At 45.9% G+C, this 21,207-nt stretch overlaps 1 protein-coding gene across 2 annotated transcripts in view; it reads left to right on the forward strand.

Moving 5' to 3' along the window:
- Positions 1–21,207, forward strand: part of LOC119178141 (vacuolar protein sorting-associated protein 37A) — a 57,819-nt gene that overhangs the window by 25,218 nt on the left and 11,394 nt on the right. For both annotated transcript variants that reach the window (XM_075882269.1, XM_037429308.2), the window contains exons 7-9: positions 2,842–2,969; positions 12,335–12,393; positions 18,456–18,618. In XM_075882269.1, coding sequence (XP_075738384.1) covers positions 2,842–2,969; positions 12,335–12,393; positions 18,456–18,618 — 350 coding nt within the window. The remainder of the gene's footprint in view (positions 1–2,841; positions 2,970–12,334; positions 12,394–18,455; positions 18,619–21,207) is intronic.

Raw genomic sequence — 21,207 nt, forward strand, 5'->3', positions numbered from 1 at the left:
ATACCACTTCACCCTTCCCGGTTTCTTTTGATTACCCATCCTGGGGTAATATTTCAAGACATTTCCAATTGAAGCACATTCAACTGATCCACGTTCACCAGTGTACCAGACAGTCTTCAAAATTTCATTCTGGGTGGCTGTCTTAGTCACAGAGTAAGGACCGTAAAATTTGGCACTGTCTCTTATTTCTTTCCACTTTAGTACGAGGTCGGTGACTTGAATGTCTGGCATGTCTGCTCGATGCCTTTTGTTGAAATTCTTTCTCGTTCATTTTCGGTATCTCTCCTCCTGTGATTTTTCTTGCCTTTCCTCGACGATCTTGATGTTTTCCAAGAGTTTCAACTCACAGTCTGCCTGCAGAATAGGGGTTTCTCCTGAAGAAGCGTGCTGTGGACTGCACCCCAAGCCACTTGTATAGGATCGATCATGATGTTTCACGGCGGCTTCCAAAGAACATTTCCATCCACCAGGAAAACTATCGTACATCTTGATGCAGTGTTTCATGTCCCGTATGGCACGTTCTGCCAGCCCATTCGCTACGGGATGGTATGGAGCACAGAACTTGAACAATATATTGTGATCCCGAGCCCATCTTGCTAGCTTTTCGCTCTTGAATGCAGGGCGGTTATCGCATACGATTGACCGCGTAGTCTTAAACATGTCTCTTGAGAGGAGGGTTATGACGCTATTTGCATCTTCTTTTCCTGCTCGCACCGTGACTATTCCGCATTCATCTGTGGCCAGAAGAAAAGCTTGCATTTTCTTAACTTCTTCCCGTTTCTCATTTAGTTCAGCGAAATCCAGGTGAACTACTTCGGAAGGCACATTCGAGTGGCAAGGTAGTATCATAGCATCCGTAGGCTGTTGATACTTGACTTTGTGTACTTGACACACATGGCAGGAACGAACATGCTGATTGACGTCTTTCTTCATGTGAGGCCATGTAAATCTCTTGACCAATTTGTTGTCGGTGTGCCAAAATCTGTCGTGTCGTTCAGATTCTGGGCTATCCGGTACAAATAAAGGCCTCTGGAAACTAGTGTTGGTTGGACTTGATACCGACCTTCACTGAAAACCAGCTGTTCGGATCCTTCCTACAGCTTCACTTCATTGATTTCTTTGGATTCTTCTGTGTTGCTTCATACCATCAACTTTAATAGAGCGTCTGCATCGGTTAAAAACGGTCCTGGTCGATGCGAGACGGTAAAGTCGAATTGCTGCAAGTAATTCACCCATCTAGCAATACGTCTTTTAGTTTGGGTCATATTAAAGAGATGAGTGAGGGCCTGGTGATGGGTGAACAAAGTGAACTTCGTACCTTCCAGGTACGTACGGAAGTACTCAATGGCCTTCAGAACGGCCAGGACTTCCTTTTCTGTAGTAGTGTAGTTAGTTTCAGATGGCTTGAATATGTAACTGTAGTAACTTGCTACGTGTCGCTTTTCCTGGCTGGATGCTTCAATACATTTTTGATACAACACTGCACCAGTCCCATAATGTGAGGTGTCAGTGTTCAATTCAAAGGGTAAAATGAAGTCTGGCAGGCGTAGGACAGGGTCAGAAGAAATTCTGTGCACCAAGTCACAGTACTCTCTCACATTCGTCACTCCATTCAATGGGAACGTCTTTCTGTGTTAAACGTGTGAGACATGCTTTGTTGTCACACTGTGCGTGGTGTTCGAGCGTTATTGATGCATGCATGTGTAATGATCGGCAACTTCATCCCACAGGTCACTCGTATCACATTTTTCACTGTTGTAGCATTCCTTTCGTATTGCTTGCGCAGCTCATCTTGCATGTTCAGCTACCAACCAAAAGGCTAGAATGTAACAAGCACACGGGTAAAGCTGCCCGACAAAAGCAACGGTAAAGGGGGAAGCCTTATGCAAAAAAGAAAAACAAATAAAACAAATGTCAGGCAATGACGATGGCCATAGGGTCGGACAAACAGGCAGATTGAATACGCTAGTGTTCTGTTAATGATGATAGTGGCGGGTACGGAGCTGGGTATTATTTTTACACGTGCGAGTAACTTTTTAAAATTGCTATTCGTTAGTTTAAAGTGTTGTGCAGATACAAGAGGATTAAAATTCGATATGTTATTGTGAAATATTATGTATTCTGAAATTCTTAGTAGTGAAATATTTTTACGTTAAACCAATTGACATTTGGAGGGGGATTTTCAAAAAAGTTGCTCATTGGAACAAACTGTTTCTATCCAAGCTGTAGGTTTGGTGTCATGATTATTGCCCCGAGTTTAATGTGAAGTTTATTTTGAATCACCGGGTCGAAAGCTTTACTGTAGTCAATGAAAATGTCATCAAGCTGTCTTCTAACATTAAGTGTGGATGTGATATCAGAGCAGAACTCTGGTAATTGTGTTCAAAAAGCCAGAACGGAAGCCATAGTGAGCTTGCAAGGGAATATTGTGTTCAGACAAGTACTTTACGATATATTTGTGGATGATGTGCTCCAATAATCTACAAGATGTTGATATCAACAAATTTGGCCTATACCACCACCTATAACACACCACCTGATTATTGCCATACTTATGTATTGAGTTAGAGACTGGTAGATGTCCAATTTACCGCCAGGGAGTGCTCATTGATGTGGGTATGATAATTGGAACTAATTGGGTTCATCATTATGTCATTCTCTAAACTGTGCACAGATCTTTTAGGCAAAAGAAAAACCACTGTAACCAAAATCTTCCTTTTCGATACAGTGCAGTCATAACTATTATTGCCTAGTTTGTCTTTGGATTGACTTGCAGGGCCATTGTGGCACTAGAAAGTCACATCTGCCACTCACTTGTGATGCCCTTCTGTCCTTGCACAGTAACTCCCAACTAGAAGAACTTCTCAAAGAAGATGGCAAGCTGCAGGAGTTTGTTGACCAGCTACCCGAAGTATTGCGCTCTGAGGAAATCAGACACCTCATGGTGACCCAGAATGAGGATTTGGCGCGTGAGTAGACAAAATTTTTATTTATATTGCTGTCTTGGAAGACAGCATTCATAACATTTGATATCAGAACAGCTAAGTAGTTTTGGCTGTTGTTGTTCAATGCCGTGCATTCTGGCTGTTTGCAGTCCAGCTCAGAGCATTCATTCTAAAGAGTGCAGAAAAGGCAGCACCAGCAGTGGACAGAACAGTGCTGCATTTTGTAAACTAATGGCGTATTTTTCTCTATGTCAACGTCACTCATTGTTCTCTATGCCATTCTTCTCACTCTCTCGCCTCCTTTTCTTTGCCATCCGCGTCTGTAATTGGTGCATTCCTTGCTTGTGATTTTGTAAATGGGTGCTGATATTATTTATTATAAGTTCAAAACGAGAACGCATGCGCATAGGCTTTCAGCTGAATTTTTGCCATGATTAAATCGTAGCCAAGACATCAACTGCAGAGCAGGAGCGTTTCAGTTGGCACAAAATCAGGGACGATTGCTTCGCAATGCAAGTTCAGTGCAACATTTGAGTTTTTCACTAATGCGGGGTTGCAGTAAAATAACAGAAAACATTTCGCCCGTAGGCTTTTGTGCAATGCCATCGATGTACGTTGACCAGGAGCTTGTCTAACACACATCTAGTTCAGGCCCGCTGTTACAAATATTTGTGTGAATACATAACACAAATATTTACACCCTGCAGCTGTACACTACAGCTGGGCGGGTTTCGTGAATGCATTTTCAGGAACATTTCATGCTTGACCAGTTCGAGCCCGTTACCCTGGAACACGGCATAAAGTAGTTGCAAAGGGCTGCTTCGGGACACCTGACTGGCAGAATTCTTACTTTTTGTGAAGTTCCGCGCTCTGCACCAGAATTACCTGTCAATTGTCAAAATGAGCGTATTTTTCCAGAAAAAGAAAACTGTCATCGCAGTTCTGCTAGTCCAGCGTTCCTACCAGTCTGGCCATAGTTTTTTCTTGCATGTGCACAAGCCGGCTGCAATCACTCATCACATCACGCCCTGTTGTCACTCACAGGATCCAGCAAGAAGTGCGTTCACTGTGTCACAGCATAACCACGAGCAAAAACAAATTTGGAGAACTGGACAAACTATGATGTACGATGCAAGATGTCATGCCTGGTGGTGTGAAGTATAGAGCTGCACAACATTGCCAATTGAGTAACATACATTCGGCTTGCTTTTGTGTTGTATCATTTATATTCAAATAGGTAACTGTTTATTCTATGACTCATTCCCTTCCATTTTGTTTCATTTACATCTATTCACCATAGCAGCTGAAGCAAAACCCTTTTTTTTTTATGAAAGTTTTGAACCATCTAGAGGGCGCTTCAGGCAAATAAGCGAGGAGGAAAGGAAAAGGTGTCGCTACCTTGGGGAAGGTGTCACTACCACCATATATTATCCTCGATCACTGTAGTGTTCAAAAGATTTTCATAATTATTTCTAATGAAATGGAATGAAAAAACTTTATTTTAGTCCTGCATGAAGCGCTTAGCACGTAGCGGATGTCTCCCACGTAGGGACCGACAGGGAGTACGTGGCGGCCACTTCGTGGGCCTGCTGAATGGCTTAGAGCTGGTTAGCGAGAAGTGAGCTCCTGCAGGATCTCTCCCTCTTGATTGAGGTAGAGTTGGGAGGAATGTTTCTACACTCCCAGAGCATATGTGCGAGTGTCGCCGTGTGTCCACACGAGAGGCATGTGTCGCTGGGGTATGCATCAGGATAATAAACGTCAAGCTTGGAAAGGTTTGGGTACATGTGGGTCTGTGATAGGCGTAGGGTTAGCGCCTGCAGTCTGTTAGGTTCCGGATGTGGGTGTGGCAAAATGCGGCGTTCAAGTTAAAAGTGCTTTGTTATGTCATTGTACGTAATGGGTGCATCCTGATTGGTCTCTAACTCAGCGAGATAGGTTGCCCTGTGGCGACGCAGTCGGTGATTGCATGCGCTGCATCATGGGCGATCTTGCTGAGGTTGGATGGGGCAACCGGCACCTGACCAGGATGGGCAGGGAACCAGATGACAGTGTGGTGCTTCAGGACACATGGGTCCGCGCTGCACAGGATACATAATGCCTGGTCGAAGGTGACGCCACGTTCGAAGGCTTTGATGGCCAGTCTGGAGTCGCTGTAGATGAGTTCCCGTTTGCTATTGAGCATACCTATAGCTATAGCTACTTCGGGGTCTCGGGCGAGGGTTGTGGAAGAGTTAAGAATCTGCTGCGCGGATGATACCGCAACCACGGCGAAGGATCGGTTGTTGTGATAGGCAGCGGCGTCCATGAAGGAGACGTTGTCCGCTTTCGTGTTTATGCGCTTGGGAATGGCGGTCGCCCACGCTAGGTGCCTGCCTCTGTTGTGTTCAGGGTGTACATTTAGCGGAACGGGAGTGATCGTGATTGAACGGGAGTGATCGTGAATGAACGGGAGTGATCGTGGATTTGACGGGGATTTAGAGTCAACTCTGTGAGATCCCTGGCCGTCAAGGAGAAGCCGAGCTCACGCAGAATATGGCAGCCCGCCTTGGTAGTCCTGAATCGGGTCGATGGCACATGTTCTTGAGCCTCGTGGATCTCTTCTTGCATGTTATGTATGCCAAGCTCGAGGAATTTGTGCGTTGATATAATGATAGGGAGGCCGAGGGCTCGTTTGACCACCTTGCCAATAAGGGCACCGAGTTGATCGCGCTCAGCACGTAAACATTTGTGTATAGCGGCAACATAGGTAAAGTGGCACAAAACAAACGCGTGTACAAAACGGAGCAAATTGTTTTCTTTGAGGCCATGGTGCCAGTTGGCTACTCTACGTACATGTCGTATGGCATTCTCAGTCATAGTCCTAAGCTTCTGTACTGTTTGGGTGTTGGTTCCGTGGGACTCGATGAACATGCCAAGGACCCTGATGGCGTCTACCATAGAGTTTCTCACAATCATACCTAGAGGGAATTCTGGCGCTAGTGAGCTGCTGGATGCAAGGGAATGACGAGATACGTGACCTTCGAACTTGACTTGAATTTGCATACGTCGAAGACGCGTTTAGCTTCACGTTAAAATGATTGATTTCTTACTAAACGAGCACATAATAAGCTATCTATTTTTATTATTGCACAGAAACGTGTTGTATTTAACACTATAACCTCCTATGTTAATGTACAATTTTACGAAGTGTAAGAAGTAACCAATGGCCGCTAAACTTGGCAGGCAGACGACAAAGCGACCGTTCTTTCCGATACGTTTATGTTGTCTTCTTTCCTTCGTGATTTGGTTGTGCCGTCATGGTAAGTGGACTTTTATTTTAGAATATAATACTTGTGAATGAGATCCCCTCATAAACGTTATGTTTTAGAGAAGCTTTATTTACGCAGCCGTATTCACTTTTGAGCCGAAGCCTCGCTCAACTACATCCAACACAACTCTCACAGAGACATATGCCATCATTCCCAGCGCTCTAGCATCGCCCTTTAAGAAATTCGCATAGACAGTGGCACAGTTCCCTCTAGGTATTTGTGAGAAACTCTATGGCGTCTACCGTGGGGACACTATAACCATCTCTAGTGTGGAGGGTAATATTGCATTCCGCCAAAGGTTTCCACCCTTTGGTCTTGGCATCCCGGTGTTCGGGAAAATATATTAACAGCTCCGACTTTGCGAGTGAGCACCTGAGATCGATGTGTTCGAGGTAAGACTCGGTGGTTTCAATGGCCTCTTGCAAGGCGGACTTAATGAAGCCATCTGACCTTGCGGAGCACCATATGGTTACATCGTTCGCATAGGTAGTGTGGTTTAGTCCATCGATTTTCTATAGTTGTTCGGAAAGCCCGATTATCACAAGGTTGAAGAGCGTCAGCGAGAGGACGGATACGTGAGGAGTGCCCCGCTGTCCGAGCTTCACTTATTTCGACACTAGATCTCCCACGAGGAGGACGGCTCTCCGTCGAGTGAGAAAAGAGTGGATGAAATAGTAGAATCAATTCCCTAGGCCGAGGTCTGCGATCGCTTTCAATATGGTATCGAATGCCTTTTTAAATCGAGACCGAGTAATCACGAGTGTCCCAAGTGTTTCTGCCATCTAGAATTTGGTGCTTTAGCAGTAATGGAGTCTTGAGTGCATAATCCTGGTCGAAAGCCAACCATGTGGTGCGGGAGGCAGTCGTTATCTTCGGGGTATCGAGCAGCCCTGTTGAGGACGACGTGCTCAGCCACCTTGCCCACGCACGACGATATAGGGCGTGGGTAATCTAGGCTCGGCGCCTTTCCCGATTTGGGGATGAGGACCGTGTGAGCGAGTTTCTAACTAGTCTTGATACATTTTTGCTCGTTTCCTCAAAACTGCATTTTTTATCATGGTGTAGTTTTGTTGTGAGGATATCTCTGGTGGTAATTATCCTATCGCGGTGATTCTCGTTAGAATAGGAGACAAATGCCGAGTGCAATAGGCATGAAATTTGAACGAATACTTTGAGAGATGTTACTAAAACCTTTTGCTCACAAAAGTTTGACATGCTGTAACTGGTTCAGATCAGTCTAAAGCATTCATTCTTATAGCACTGCAAGCTCTGACCATACAATGTCATTTTGATATGCCACTGTCTTTTATCACTACCAGCATTCAAGAAAAAAGTTACCTTCAAATTAGTCAATGTAAAAAACATGAATTTCTCAATACTTTGAAAAGTGCGTGTTGCACAGAAAAAGTAATTGCATGTTTAAAATAAGCATTACAAATACATAAAGGATAGAAGTTTGATCAAAATTCACTCATAAATAAAAAAATTTTAAGTGGGGTGTCCCCCCCTTAAAGTTGGAGAGAACTGCAAGTTATACAAAACTGAACTAAACCAAGTGAATAAGGCAACTGAAAAGAGCAGTAAATATACAATGCCCTTGTGGGGCATACATATACACATAAATTGAGATTTGATTGGCAAACATAGATACAGCCACAAACCAGTTCACAAAAAAATAGATTTCTGCATATGTGAAACACAGCCAGACAGCGATAACAAAATTGTTAATGGGAGATTTGTAACAATGTGAACAAGATAATACTAAAATTACAAGAGAAAACACAATGTGAGTAATGCACAATAACATAAAATAAAACCTTGTTTGCTGTGTTGATGTAATGATGGTTAACTCTTACATTTCAACTTCAAAAACTTCATCTTTTCTTTCTGCCTTTTTTTTTTGGTTGGACGCATTTCCTTCAGCGACGAGAAAATCCATTCTGGTCAATGTAAAAAATCTAATGATCTGATTTGTGACTTCCAGTTTGTGGTGTTCACAGCCGACCTTATTTACCTTCTTTCACAGACAGGCAAGAGATAAAGTCCGTTATGCTATCCCTTTTTAACTTGTTGAAACTGAAGCAATAGATGAATGCATCTTCCATAGCTTTTACCAGGTCTGTTAAGAAATCAAACAGGTGCAGGAGGCCACCTCTGTCTATATAACATGTGAGGGCCCCGCCGCGGTGGTCTAGTGGCTAAGGTACTCGGCTGCTGACCCGCAGGTCGCGGGTTCGATTCCCGGCTGCGGCGGCTGCATTTCCGAATGGAGGCGGAAATGTTGTAGGCCCGTGTACTCAGATTTGGGTGCACGTTAAAGAACCCCAGGTGGTCAAAATTCCCGGAGCCCTCCACTACGGCGTCTCTCATAATCAAATGGTGGTTTTGGGACGTTAAACCCCACAAATCAATCAATCAATATAACGTGTGAGGCATGATTCTGCCGGAAGCAAGCTGGAATTTTCTGAGTGAAGCCTGCTTCATTCATTGCACTTCGTCTTTTACGACATCTTCCGGGCCACATAGCCACTGACATGACCCGGGAGTCACTTTTGCATCCAACTGTGTGGTTAGGGAGGGCTTCACAAGCAATAATCATTTCATGAACCTCATTGAGATGCCCCACATCTAGCAGCTCATACAGCTTATTTTGTAGCTTCATTGAATTATTGTGGGCACCCGGCATAACATAAAAGGTTGCTCAGAACTCCAGACGCTATATTTCCCCTAGAGGGTGACCATGCCAAGCTGTAAAAACTAAGGCAAATACAGAGACCAAAAACTGTGTCGGCGTAGGGTGGTCATTCGAGCCAGACATTTGCCTCAGGATACCGAAAAGATTTTCAAGCGAGTCAAGGCAGAGGCGAGACGTCATGTATTGTAGTCCAAGGTTTTCATGACATAGTGCAAGATAGAAAATGTGCTGGTAAGAGTAACGCGGAGTCCTTTAGCTGTTGATTCGCTCAGGAACCGGCCGTGGATGACAGCCGGCCGTGGATGACAGCCGGCCGTGGATGACAGCCCTCCCGCTGAATACATCGACAAAAAACAAAACTCGAAAGAAACAAAGGAGCGCGGCCCAGGGGAGGGAGCTTCAGGCTTTTCGGCCACGTGGTACGGTGGTCAGTACTGCTAGCTAATACATCGGTGGCGGCCGAGACGCCCATGAAAATAAAAACAAAAATCACTTTTCCTAACTCGTGCTCACAAGAAAAAAAAAGTGAGGGAAGCAGAGCGCAACACCTCAACGCTACGATCCACCTAGTTGTGCCACGTGCGACAGGCGGCTGCGCAGAGCCTTAGGCCTAATGAGTCGCTCGGCAACAACCGGCATCCACCCAGCCTAGGCGCAGGAGAGGCAGCCGCGAGGAGACGTCCACTCTGTGAGGTGGCCCTATCGCTCGCCGCACACAGCAGCTTACCGAGCGATCGGCGTCCACCGCCCCGGGCGGTGTCACGACGCCCCGGCGTCGAGCCGCAATACAAGTCAGCAACGACGCCCGGCTCCCTGAGCCCAAAGAGATAGAAGAAGCTATTTACAGAAAATTGGACCACCCACGAGGCTTCCGTACTCACTCGCTTCGGGCCTGGCCTACAAACCACGTGCTCTAGGCCTTGCTCACCCCAGGATGCGGACCGCATGGCTCTCGTCCTAATTCAACAACGATTTTGAAAACTAACAACAAAAAATAAGAACACTTGCGAGCAAAAAAAAAAAGAAAGTCAACCTGCCGACAAACTGAAACACGTTACAAAACCAATCCCCTCGCTTCTCAACAAAGCACACCACCGACGCTAGCAAAGAAGTCCCCCCTAGGCCTACTCTACTCCGGCTCTAACAAAATCCCTGTACCGAACCGCAAAAACTGTCGTCCGATACTCCAAGAGCCCCACGTTGGGCGCCAGTGTGGGGTCCCGGCGAGGCGAACGCGCGCACCGCCACGCCACGCTCTTGGAGGGACGGACACAGTGAACACGATCGGTACCAAAGCACACAACATACATAGATTTATTAACTAATTTAGACGACGATATCGTCCGCCGAATGATACAACAATTTCAACTAACATGCTACCATACAAACAACATAACACAGTGAAACACTAAACACACAATAACATGATAAACACACACTAACACCCAACACACTAGCACATACCCAAGGCGGCGTCGCCAACGCCTGACCTTCCACGTGGGACCCCGGCGCGAAGCCCGCGGTGCCGAGCACCGGGGGCCCACGCGACAGACAGCCGTTCGCGGCAGCCGGCACGCGCAGGAGAAGAGACTCGCTCAACTGTCGCCCACCACCAAGGCCCGCCTTCCGCCAGGGGCCACCGCCGGCGCTACCACTCTACCAACAGTGGTACTCAAAGCGAACACAACGCCATCTATCGCCCGGCGGTGGTCACCACCGAAATAAAGCCTTGGGGCGAGACACGTGCGCCACGTGGCGCAGACAACTTTACAGGGGGGGTGTCAGCACCCCCACAAAAGATGCGAGATTTTTATATGCATCCCAATCCACTGAAGGATCCACTTTTGCCGAAATTTCACCCCATTGTTTTTCGCCTCTTCAACCCTTCAAAGCAATAGCGTACCTGCACTTGCTGCTTTTTTGGTAGGCTTTGTAACCTTTCTTCAAAACTAAAGCTGCTTATAGCTTCATTGTCCCCGTTCATCTTTTCTATAATATTGCTCAACATTGCAATGCTCTGGTTTTGCCATTGCAGCAGCGCATTTTTTCGCGTCAGCTTCTGTGTGAGGTTAGCTTTTGCCTGTCTCGCTTTTGTGCGCTTATAGTATGTCTGATGTAACAAAATCTTATGAAGGTACTTGCACTGCAAGCATTGGCTTCTACGTTTGGAGCGAGTGGGTAGCTGAGGGGAGTCGCAAAATAATAAAGAACGGAAGAGATCCAATGGGTGAGGAGGCGCAAAGTGTCGGTTAGCGAGACTACAGCGGATGAATGTAGGGGGTGCATTTATAGTGCGGGGAAAAAAAATAAAAATTTCTTTGACTAAATGAAGTTGGGGATGCGTTTATTATGTGAGTACGGGAGGCACTGCAACGTGCTTATTATGGTCGACACTGCATCACCCATCGTGGCGACAAGGCTTAGCACTTCTACGACAATAATGACTTTGACTTTTGCATTGTGTGTAGATACATGATATGTGTGTTTGTTTACATCATACTGTCGCACGTACCTTTCCATTCTCACCGCAGTAGCCTCATTAGTGATACAATGGAACACAGCACCCTTCAATAATATTTAGGAACACATGTTTGGCACAATTCACAAAGGACGAGCCACGTTAGCGAAACATCACACAGTCGCTGTAAGTAGCCACCCTAGTCGCAGACAGTGTTGTCTGCTGCGACACTGTAAACATGGTGGCTTAAAGTAGCTCGCATAAAAGGCTCTTGAGGCGCCTTTTTACAAAAAGGGTCTATTAACGCACCACTGCCTGGATAAACAGTATGATCGAGCGACATAATATTTACCCCAATCTACTATTTTTCATTAGTCAAGCGGCTAGTTGCTTTTCTTTTCATCCCCTCCATCGACACTGTTGTTGGAAAGAATTATTGTTAGCATCATTATTTCAATGTAATTTATTGTGAAAGAAAGCCACGTTTTGGAAAACAGTACATCTGCAGAACATGTTTCACTAATGGATGATAAGCTTTATCGTGTACCCTTCCACTTCTTTTTCTCAGTAAATGGAACTGCTCAGAAACAGAACAGATTTTCATAGTCACCTGGGGTTCCATTTAAGTAAAGTGTGGGATTGGGCTAGTTGGTAATGCATTATTGGCTTTTTGGTAATGCATTATTGGCTCTTTTGACTTTTGGTTTTGTGTTTTTTTCTTTTTTTGTTTTGTAAGCAAGTGATCTTATCGTATTGTTTTGTAACATATATATGTGCGTCGTGCTAGTAATAAATTTAGTTGAAAGTCTGCGCTCATCCTTGTCTTTTGTGTTACTTGTCGGTAGTTTTTGCGCTGTTAAGTTCTATTTAACCTGAGCTCAGTGTACTTGAAGATGACTTTTCAAGCTGCCTGTTTCTTACCCAGGAAAAACGCTGGAGCTCAAGCCTACCACAGAGCAGCGCAAGCATCTGCTTTTACAGAAGGTGAGCTACAATATATTGATGTCTCTCTAGTGTGCGTGCTTTCTTTTTTTGAAGGGACACCACAGAGTAAAACAAATTTGTATCATATTAGTAAATTACTTCTTCACGGTACCAAGATCGCCATGCTTTTCACAAGAGGACGCTTCCTAAGCAAGAAGATGCACAAACGAAAAATACAAGTGGCGACGCTACCGTACGTTGAAGTATCCACATCAGTTAGCGTGACATCATAGATTTTGAAGGCATCTTCTGGGACCTAACTTTGTTCAATGCCTATAAAAATTTTGCGGGCATTTTTACTGTTCTGCCGCTTCCTTTCCTTCTCCCGTGCTCTTGTGACAGCGTGTGACGATAGATGGTTCCACGTGCGAGCGCAGCACGTGATCTCGGGCCGTGAAAGTCGGCGAATCACGTGTGCGTCGGGAACGCTCTCTCCCTCCTTGACCGGCGCTCAGTAAGCCCGTGTTTTCCTTCGCCCACCTCTCCTTTAGAAATCGCCGGACTGCAGCCTGTCCGGGAATCGCCGGACTATCCTCAGCGGGCGTGTTTACATTTGTGCTAGCTCCGGTTCCGTACGATAAGCCAAGCAGCGATGCCTAGTGCTTGACGTGGTCGTACTTCACCAAGCCGCACTTGCTGAAGGCTTAACTCTTGCGCCAGGCCCAGTGGACGTAGTGAGAGTGCACAGCATTGCCGCAAGGAACCCCTTTTCCGACCGGCATTGCCAGCTGCGACCTCTCCTTTTTCTGCTGAACGTCCGCAAGCAAGAACCTACGCTCTCCGCTTCCTGTGAGCGGATGTTATACTGTGTTTGGGGTGTCGCCAAAGGCAATAAAGTGTTTGTGTGTTGCTGCTAAGTCTTAAACACTGTCTGTTTGCCACGTCACGCTAGATGCTTTGCTACTTCAGCGCGCACGGAGCAGTACGCTACTTGTGAGCAGGCGACAGTAACGCAGCCTTGTGGCTCGCTAAGTCTGAAGCCGCGGTGATCTTTCGTTATGGTGTGTAGCAAGGTCACCACAAAGTTTATTGTCCTGAGGGAATCAGAGATGCAGCACCCTAAGTTTCAGGAAATTTTGTTGGGTCACCATCACCAAAATAGGAAAAATTACACGGAAAATTCGTGATATCACATACAATGATTCCAGTGCGAAATTCAGAATGCAATTTTCACCTTCATTGTGTTTATTACTAAACCTCTTATGGTGAAATTAACGACAGTAGAGGTTTCCAAGGATAATTGATACCTCTAAAATAATATATTCACTTCGGAACCTGCCCAATAGTCTCGTGGTTATGGCACTCGACTGTTGAGCCACAGGTCGTGAGATTGAATCCCAGCGGTGGCGGCCTTATTTTTCATGAAGCTGAAAATGCTCTAGGCTCGTGTACTTATTTAAGTGCATGTTAAAACCATGCCAGCTATTTGAAATTTTCGGAGCCCTCCACTGCACATTTTCTCTCCTAATAATATCGTGGTTTTGTGATGTTAAATGCCATTAATTATATTATGTTTCACTTCAGTGTCCCTTTTAATGTAGTCACTGTGAAAATAATAGACACGAAGAGAGAATCGAATATCTCTGTCGAGACAGACAGACAATGAACTTTATGTAATCCTGAGGAGCTTTCGCGGGAACCCCTATCGGGGATCCGCGGAAGACGCTGGCCGCGTCCAGGTCGGGGCTGGGACACCGTGATGTTCCGCCCTTTCTTGGGCCCTTTCTTGGGCAATGTCTCTGTCGAGACATTGCACAATTTTTCATTTACTAGTGTGGCTCAAATATTCTGAGGTAGAACTGATAAGAAGCAAGCAGTATTACATCATAGCATAATTTTATTGAGAAAGTTATGACATTCCAAACCATTCTGTCAAATTTTATGCTCTTTTCCAGCTGTCTTCTAGGTTTTTATGCACTTACAAACCTCGGGAAATTTTCTTTTTTTTTAATTTGTTTTGAGTTCTACACATGTTAGGTTCTCACCAGTTACTTCTCATCCCATAAAATACTGCCTTGATTTGATAATTGAAGTCTGTTCATTTTCTTTCTAGCTCGACAAGCTACTTGCAGTTGGCTTTGTGTTCTTATGTTTTGTGCGCCATTTCTGTCTCACGTATGCTTTACTAATAGTACAACCTCATTACAACAGACTTCCATGGTAAAGGGGATATCGGTCTGTTGTAAAAAAAAGTATTTAAAATCTAAGTACCGTTACAACAGATTTTTAAGGAAACACTGAATGAGTCTGTTATAGTGAGAGACAATTATTTACCGATTCATTCTCGATGTGGGCATAAAAGAACCGAGTTTTTGAAAATCAGATTTTCAGTTTCTGTAGCTCTTCTTCTATCAGATTTCAAAATGTCTTGCACGTTAACGAATTCCAGGTGGTCGAAATTTCCGGAGCCCTCCTCTACGACATCTCGCATAATCATGCGGTGGTTTTGGGATGTTAAACCCTACATATCTATCAATCAAATCAAAATATCTTTACTGAAAACAACGTAAAAGGGCTGTAAAGAGTTTGTTTGCCTCTGCTGAAGTGGCAAAAATTATTGAAAAAAAAACTGCATTTTTCAAAAATAAATTTTAGCACCACTATAACACAGCCGCAGGGCACGTAGCGTCGTCTGCTGCTTGCGCACCACGAGGTCACGGCTGTTGAAAATTATGCTACTTTCAGTGAGGTTCTCGCACTCGTTCTGTGTTCATGGGTCGACAATAATTTAGAATACAATTACACTTTAGTTTACAATAGCAAGCCGCACTTGTTGCGACCATATCGCACACGCACCACGCACGTCTCAAACAGTCTGTATGCTTGGTGTTGTGGGTCAAGGCTAGCCCGCCGCCTTTGTGTAGGCTTTGCCGCCTTTTTCTGCGTTCTCATATCCTGACATGACTCTCCTCTCCTCCGTGGTCTGTCGTGCTGGGGGAGCGGGTAGTGACGTTTAACCGCTCTCACCCGGTAGCGGATGTCAACTGTGGCGCGGTGCGTGGAGTCTCGACGTTTCACGCGCACTTGTAAGGAGCGTGAGAGACTTCTTCGGGACGACATGGGGTAAGCACGCATTTCTTTTTGGTCCGTCGCTCTCTTTGTTTGGGGCTCAATCGGACTTCGCCAACAACGCCTTGCACCTCCGGCGAACGCTTACTTTCTGCCCCCCCCCCCCCCTCGAGCACTAGGCCGAAGAGCGGTGCGGTGTACCAGTGTGGTTAGACAACGCTGACCCGTATTTTTCCGAAGCCAACATGAGCGCATTTTTTCCCTCGCTTGAGTGACCGGGCTCTTTTGTCCCGGTGTCCCCATGAATCACTTTTGTCCACGTAGACGTGCCTCCAGCACCCTGTGTAGTACTTCTCGCCCGTGGCGTGGATAAGCTCATTTGCTTCCCGCCGCGTCTTTTGCAACGGGCTCTGTTCTGCATTTTGGTGTTGCCGCAGACAATAAAGTGTTGCGACCTTGAGCAGTACTGTGTTCTCGCCACGGCGACAGTCAACGCGTGCCCTCTGGCTTGCTAAGGCCAGACCCATGCTAGTGGGCGTAATCCTTTAAAATACCTGTACACTACAGCATTTACTCGTTGGACCTGCTGTTAAAGGTTCTGCATCAGCATTTTAAACCTTGTGATGAAGGCCACTGTGGGACACACTTTGTAAATGGGATCGAGCATGATGTGCTTTAAAGCTCCACGGTTACACACATCACGACTGAGCTTTTTGCTCGAACCATGGAATACCGTGCTTTCTGCTCGATGCATGGAAAAGCAAGGAGAGGCCATGATGTCACGTTTTGCGAAGCCAGCAGTAGGAAAGAGTAGAGGACTCCCCTTCCAAATGGTGGTCACTCTTTGGCGACTCGCACATGCGCAACTACCGCCAGTGAAAGGGAAGCGACAGGCGCTAGTTGCGCATGTGCACTAGTACCATTCGCAGCAGCGCGGGTCGGCCGACTGCGACCATATCGAAAAAAATCTTGGTCAAAAGTGAGGTTATCACGCACAAAATGTAAACAGGATGCAATATATAAAAAAAATTGTCTTACTGAGGAAAGGCACGTCTGTAATTCTTGAATCAGTGAGCCCAGTTGGCCACATGCTGCTTTCCGATAGTTGTATAGTTGTGACTGCCGTACACTGGAAAAGCGCACCCGTGCCTCTCGCATTAAAAGCCATAGGTGCTGCCATTCTTGTCTAGAATTCTAGCCTTCGATCGCTGAGGCACGCAACAGCACAGTGCTGAAGGAAAACAGCGAAGTTGCGGCAGCAACTATTTTCAGAGAAGTGGTCGCGAGCTTCGAAAACAACTGTTTTCGACCACAAGTGATATCAACTAAACTCGCAACTGTGAAGACCAGTGCTCACTGTATGCTTCCAACACATTGCACCATCTTTGAAGTGCAACAGCTGTATGAAAATGCACATTCGGAACTCCAGCAAGCTCTCAAAAAACATGATCATATGAGTGGCCTCTCCTCGGCTCTCCTTCCTTCATGGCTCAAAGTCGAGGCTAGGCTTAACCCTGCTTCGAACTTGGGAGGCAAGACCATTGTGCTAGCTACATGCAAAAGTGAAGAAGCTGTAATGTGCTTCGTCGAAAGCAACGAATTGTGTCACCTGGTGGCTCCTGAGAATTGCAGATGGGCATTTCACGCTTCAGCAGCAGACACCCCCAGCCAAGCTCGACACGCAGCAACCGCTTGGAACAGCACAGCGGTGGCAGTGGCTAGCAATTTCACACATCAGCGCCCCAAAACGCTAGGCCAAGCTACGATTTCTCGTTGCCAAAGCTTGGCATAAGTGATCATAAGATACCGGAGAGCAGCGGTCTTCATTCTTAAAATGGTACGTCAATATCCGTGCCTCACTGTTCCGTTGCGAATGTATGGCAAGCGATGTTCGAGGTCAGAAGCTATTGAATTAGGGATGTCCATCGTGAAAATTCCTCTGTAAAGGAATCCTGACCAGCTTGCTGGCCGCACGTTTTAGTCAATTATGTCTTTTGCACCAGAATCCCTTCTAAACGAAGCTCAATCAATAGAACAATTAGGGAGGTCAGCATAATGCTGCCAATTAGTAAATTGTATCCAAATGTCTGTTGTAAGCAGATTCGTTGCAGCAAAATTATACTAGACATGTAAAGGTTCATGCACATATCAGTTGTAAGGAGATGCATTGTAATGAGGTTATACTGGACATGTAAATGTATTTCTGGAAAGTGTATAGCAATAGCAATTTTATGGACACCCTAGGCACACTTTTGCCATATCTGTAGTGTTTTTGTCATAAGGTCTCATATAAAGGCCAAGGGCGATAAAATTGTTTTATGTGCAATTGAAAGTTTGTGAAGGCAGCCAACTATCGCCAATCAGTTTGCGTTGGAGTGATAGACAGTACGAAGGTCACTTCGCTCGCTGCAGCCGCGTGGTTTTTTTTTTTTTCACATCGTGGGTGCAATTCTTAAGGTACGCCTTGTGGACTATCTGCTTCGCTTCCACTGACTGGCTGTGGCTGAGCAAACAGTGGGCCCCCTGTTTCTCACCTTGTTCTGCAATGTTTGTTCTTTTAACGTCACAGAGCTTTCACAACTGTCAACACAAATGAGAGGGACGGAATTCATTTCATTGCAACGAATGCTGCCTCCAGTTGGCTAGTGCATGAACTCTAATCGTGTTGGTCCTCGTATTAGGCCCGCATAACGCATCTGGAAGGTCATTACATAATCTCTGCATTGTTCTCAAACATCTGAATCTATCAATACAAAAGTTCAGACTTGTCAAGTGTCCTGTTGCTGTACATTTTGTCCATTTCTATCTTTTTATTCTGATAATTTGCTGGTGGGTTCAATGTGTCGATGTAGTCAAGAGCACCGCAACTTTACCCTTTTTTTTTTTAATACTGAACGCACTTCGCCAAAGTGGGTATGTCCACAAGGTGAATACATTGAGAATAGCTACCAGGTGGCATGCTTTACTTTGTATAACAATGCAATTTGTTGCTTGCATTCATTGCTTTGCCCTGTGTGCCAAAGTGTGACTTTCCAAAAAATGGAGCTGTGCAGGTGGATGAGGTGAATGTACTGAAAGAAGAGTTTGAGCAGAACAGCCAGGTGCTGGAGGCCCAGATGCAGGCCTACCAGCCGTCCACCCTACAGAACAACCTGCGTGTGGCCACGCGGGCTGCTGAAGAGGAGGCCGACACCATCGCCCAGCAGTTTCTCGATGGTGAGACAAAAATTCTTGGCATTGAAGCATGTGTGTCAGCAAGGAGCTGAGAAGGGCTCATTTGTCTCCCCTCAACCACAACCACACCCCCTCCCGAGAAAAAAACTCTGCCGGCACTGATGCATTAAGGCACTGCTGTGCGTCATGTGATTCGTCTGTTACTTTTGCTGATATTAAGTGCAGCATTGTACAGTAGAATCTCGATGATACGAATTTGAAGGGAGCATGCAAAATATTCGTATCATCCCGAATTCATATGAACCAAAATTAAAGCTGATAATGAAGATGAACAAGGACTTTACCAGCGACCCCTTCTTGCTGAAAAAGTCCAGCATGTTCTTTTGAACTTTCCTGCCTTCACCGTCTTTTAATAAAGTGCCGAGATTTCCTCACTCATGCTGCTGGCGCAGCCCGTTCACACTTGACATCAAAGGGAGCAAAAGCGGCAAAACTAATTGGAAGTTCACTCGCTCCACCGCTTAAGCGGCCAGTAAATTACGCCGCAAAGAAAAATCAGTCCTGGAGAATTCAAGCGCCAAACGACAGAGCGGCCAAAACACCATGTCTGGGCCCATCGAAAACGTTCACACTCATTCTGGCCCTCATACATGCCACAGCCGCCGTTCGAGAATTAATTTTATTTTGCCTGTTCCCTAAGCATATAAGTTCGTACCGAGTTCTAGTTATGCATACAAAGCACTGAAAAGAAACAGTTTACACCTTTACAGACATTGTTTCGGAAGATATGGCAGCAGAAACAACACGAGCAGACGCAGCGGTGGCGACAAATTAGCCACTAGTGCAAAAGTGAGACATGTAAGGGCATGTCGACTTGCTGCTGCTGCACCTTCTTCTACTTCCGGTGTTCTCAGCAATCGTAATCCAAACGAGGCTCTCAGTAATGTGTCCTTCTCAAGGCCGTGAGCTTTGGCGTGCTCCACGAGTAACACGATAGCGCCAACGTGATCTGCCACTGATGCCTTTACTGACATGTTGAATTTGAGGCTGGTTGTTTACATCACGTGGTTTGAAAGCTAGAGCAGCCGGTGTAACTGAAGTTGTGAAGCAAACAAGGTGACCTGCTATTGCGTCGTGGGAAAATCAATATCAGATCTATTTTTTTCATGTAGGCCTTGCGGCGTGGTTTTCCGAACACTTTGCGCTGAAGCAAAGAAAATTCCGGTGAGTTTTGCTGCAATCACTCCCTTCGAGGCCAAGAGTGAATGGGCTTTCTTCCCACAAAGAAGCTGCGTTGCACCGCTGGTGTGCAGCCATCCATCGTACGGTCGTATCATCCGCGGTGCCTGGGGAAACCGTTCGAATAACACCGAGTCACAGCGTATTTTGTATAATGCAGTCCATCTAAAACAACTTTAATATTCGTATCATTGTGAAATTCGCATCAACCGTGATCGTATTGTCGCGACGTGAAAATAGCAGGATACAGGATGCGGGTGCGACCAGGAAAAACAAGGTCTGTATTGACAGAACAAAGGAGCAGCCGCTTCGACGTCGTCTTTCTCGGAGCAACCGTGGGTGCTGCCCACGCTCATCACTTTGTCGTCCTCTTGCCCGGCCTTTAGCCGTGACATTAGCCTTCCTTTCAAGAAAGCATCGTCCCGATGCTTTATAGTCAAAGTGGTTCGTACTCGCTGGGAACGTACGAGTTCATTAGGAGAAATAAGGTTTCATCCGAACAACGTGCACAACTTCTGGAGCACACCTTCAATGCCTTAATGAGTGTGCAGTATCAGGAATAACATCATAATTAATGTCACTGAGATGTCGTAGAACTTTATAGGGCCCGAAGTACCGTCTTAGGAGTTTTTTCTGAGAGGCCACGGCGCCGAATAGGAGTCCATATCCAAACTTTCTCTCCTGGCTCGTATGAGACTAGTCAGTGACGAAGGTTGTACAGTCTTGAATCGTAGTCCTGCTAGCAACTAATACGTAGGCGTGCAAGTTGTCGAGCTTCTTCGGCAAGCTGGGTGATGTAATCAGCATTCGTCTCGACGTTTTCGTATTTGTGTGGTAGCATAGCATCGAGCATAGTGGTGACTTCACGACCATAAAAAAGGCGGAATGGCATTGTTCTTGTTTCTTGATGAGTCATGTTATAGGCGAACGTGACATACGGCAAGATCTCGTCCCAGTTTTTGTGCTCCACATCGACGTACATGCAGAGCTTCTTTGCAAGTGTCTTGTTGAGACGCTCCGTAAGACCATTCGCTTGAGGATGATACGCCGTTGTTCGCCAGTGGGATGTGCCACTAAGTCTTAAAACCGTCTGTAGTAGCTTGGCTGCGAATGCAGTTTCCCTGTCAGTTATTACCACTGACGAAGCGCCATGCCTCAGCACCACATTCTCCACGAAAAATCGGGCTGCTTTCCTTGCCGTGCCCCTCTCTAGAGCCTTGGTTTCGGCGTAACGAGTGAGGTAGTCGGTGGCTACTATAATCCATCTGCAACCTGTCGATGAGGTGGGAAATGGGCCCAAAATATCCATACCGACTTGAGCGAATGGAGTAACAGGCACGTCAATAGGATGGAGGTGGCCTACTGGTTTGACGGGTGGGACTTCTCTGCGCT

This window comes from Rhipicephalus microplus, chromosome 2, assembly GCF_043290135.1.
Source record: "Rhipicephalus microplus isolate Deutch F79 chromosome 2, USDA_Rmic, whole genome shotgun sequence".
In the NCBI taxonomy this organism is placed as follows: Eukaryota; Metazoa; Arthropoda; class Arachnida; order Ixodida; family Ixodidae; genus Rhipicephalus; species Rhipicephalus microplus.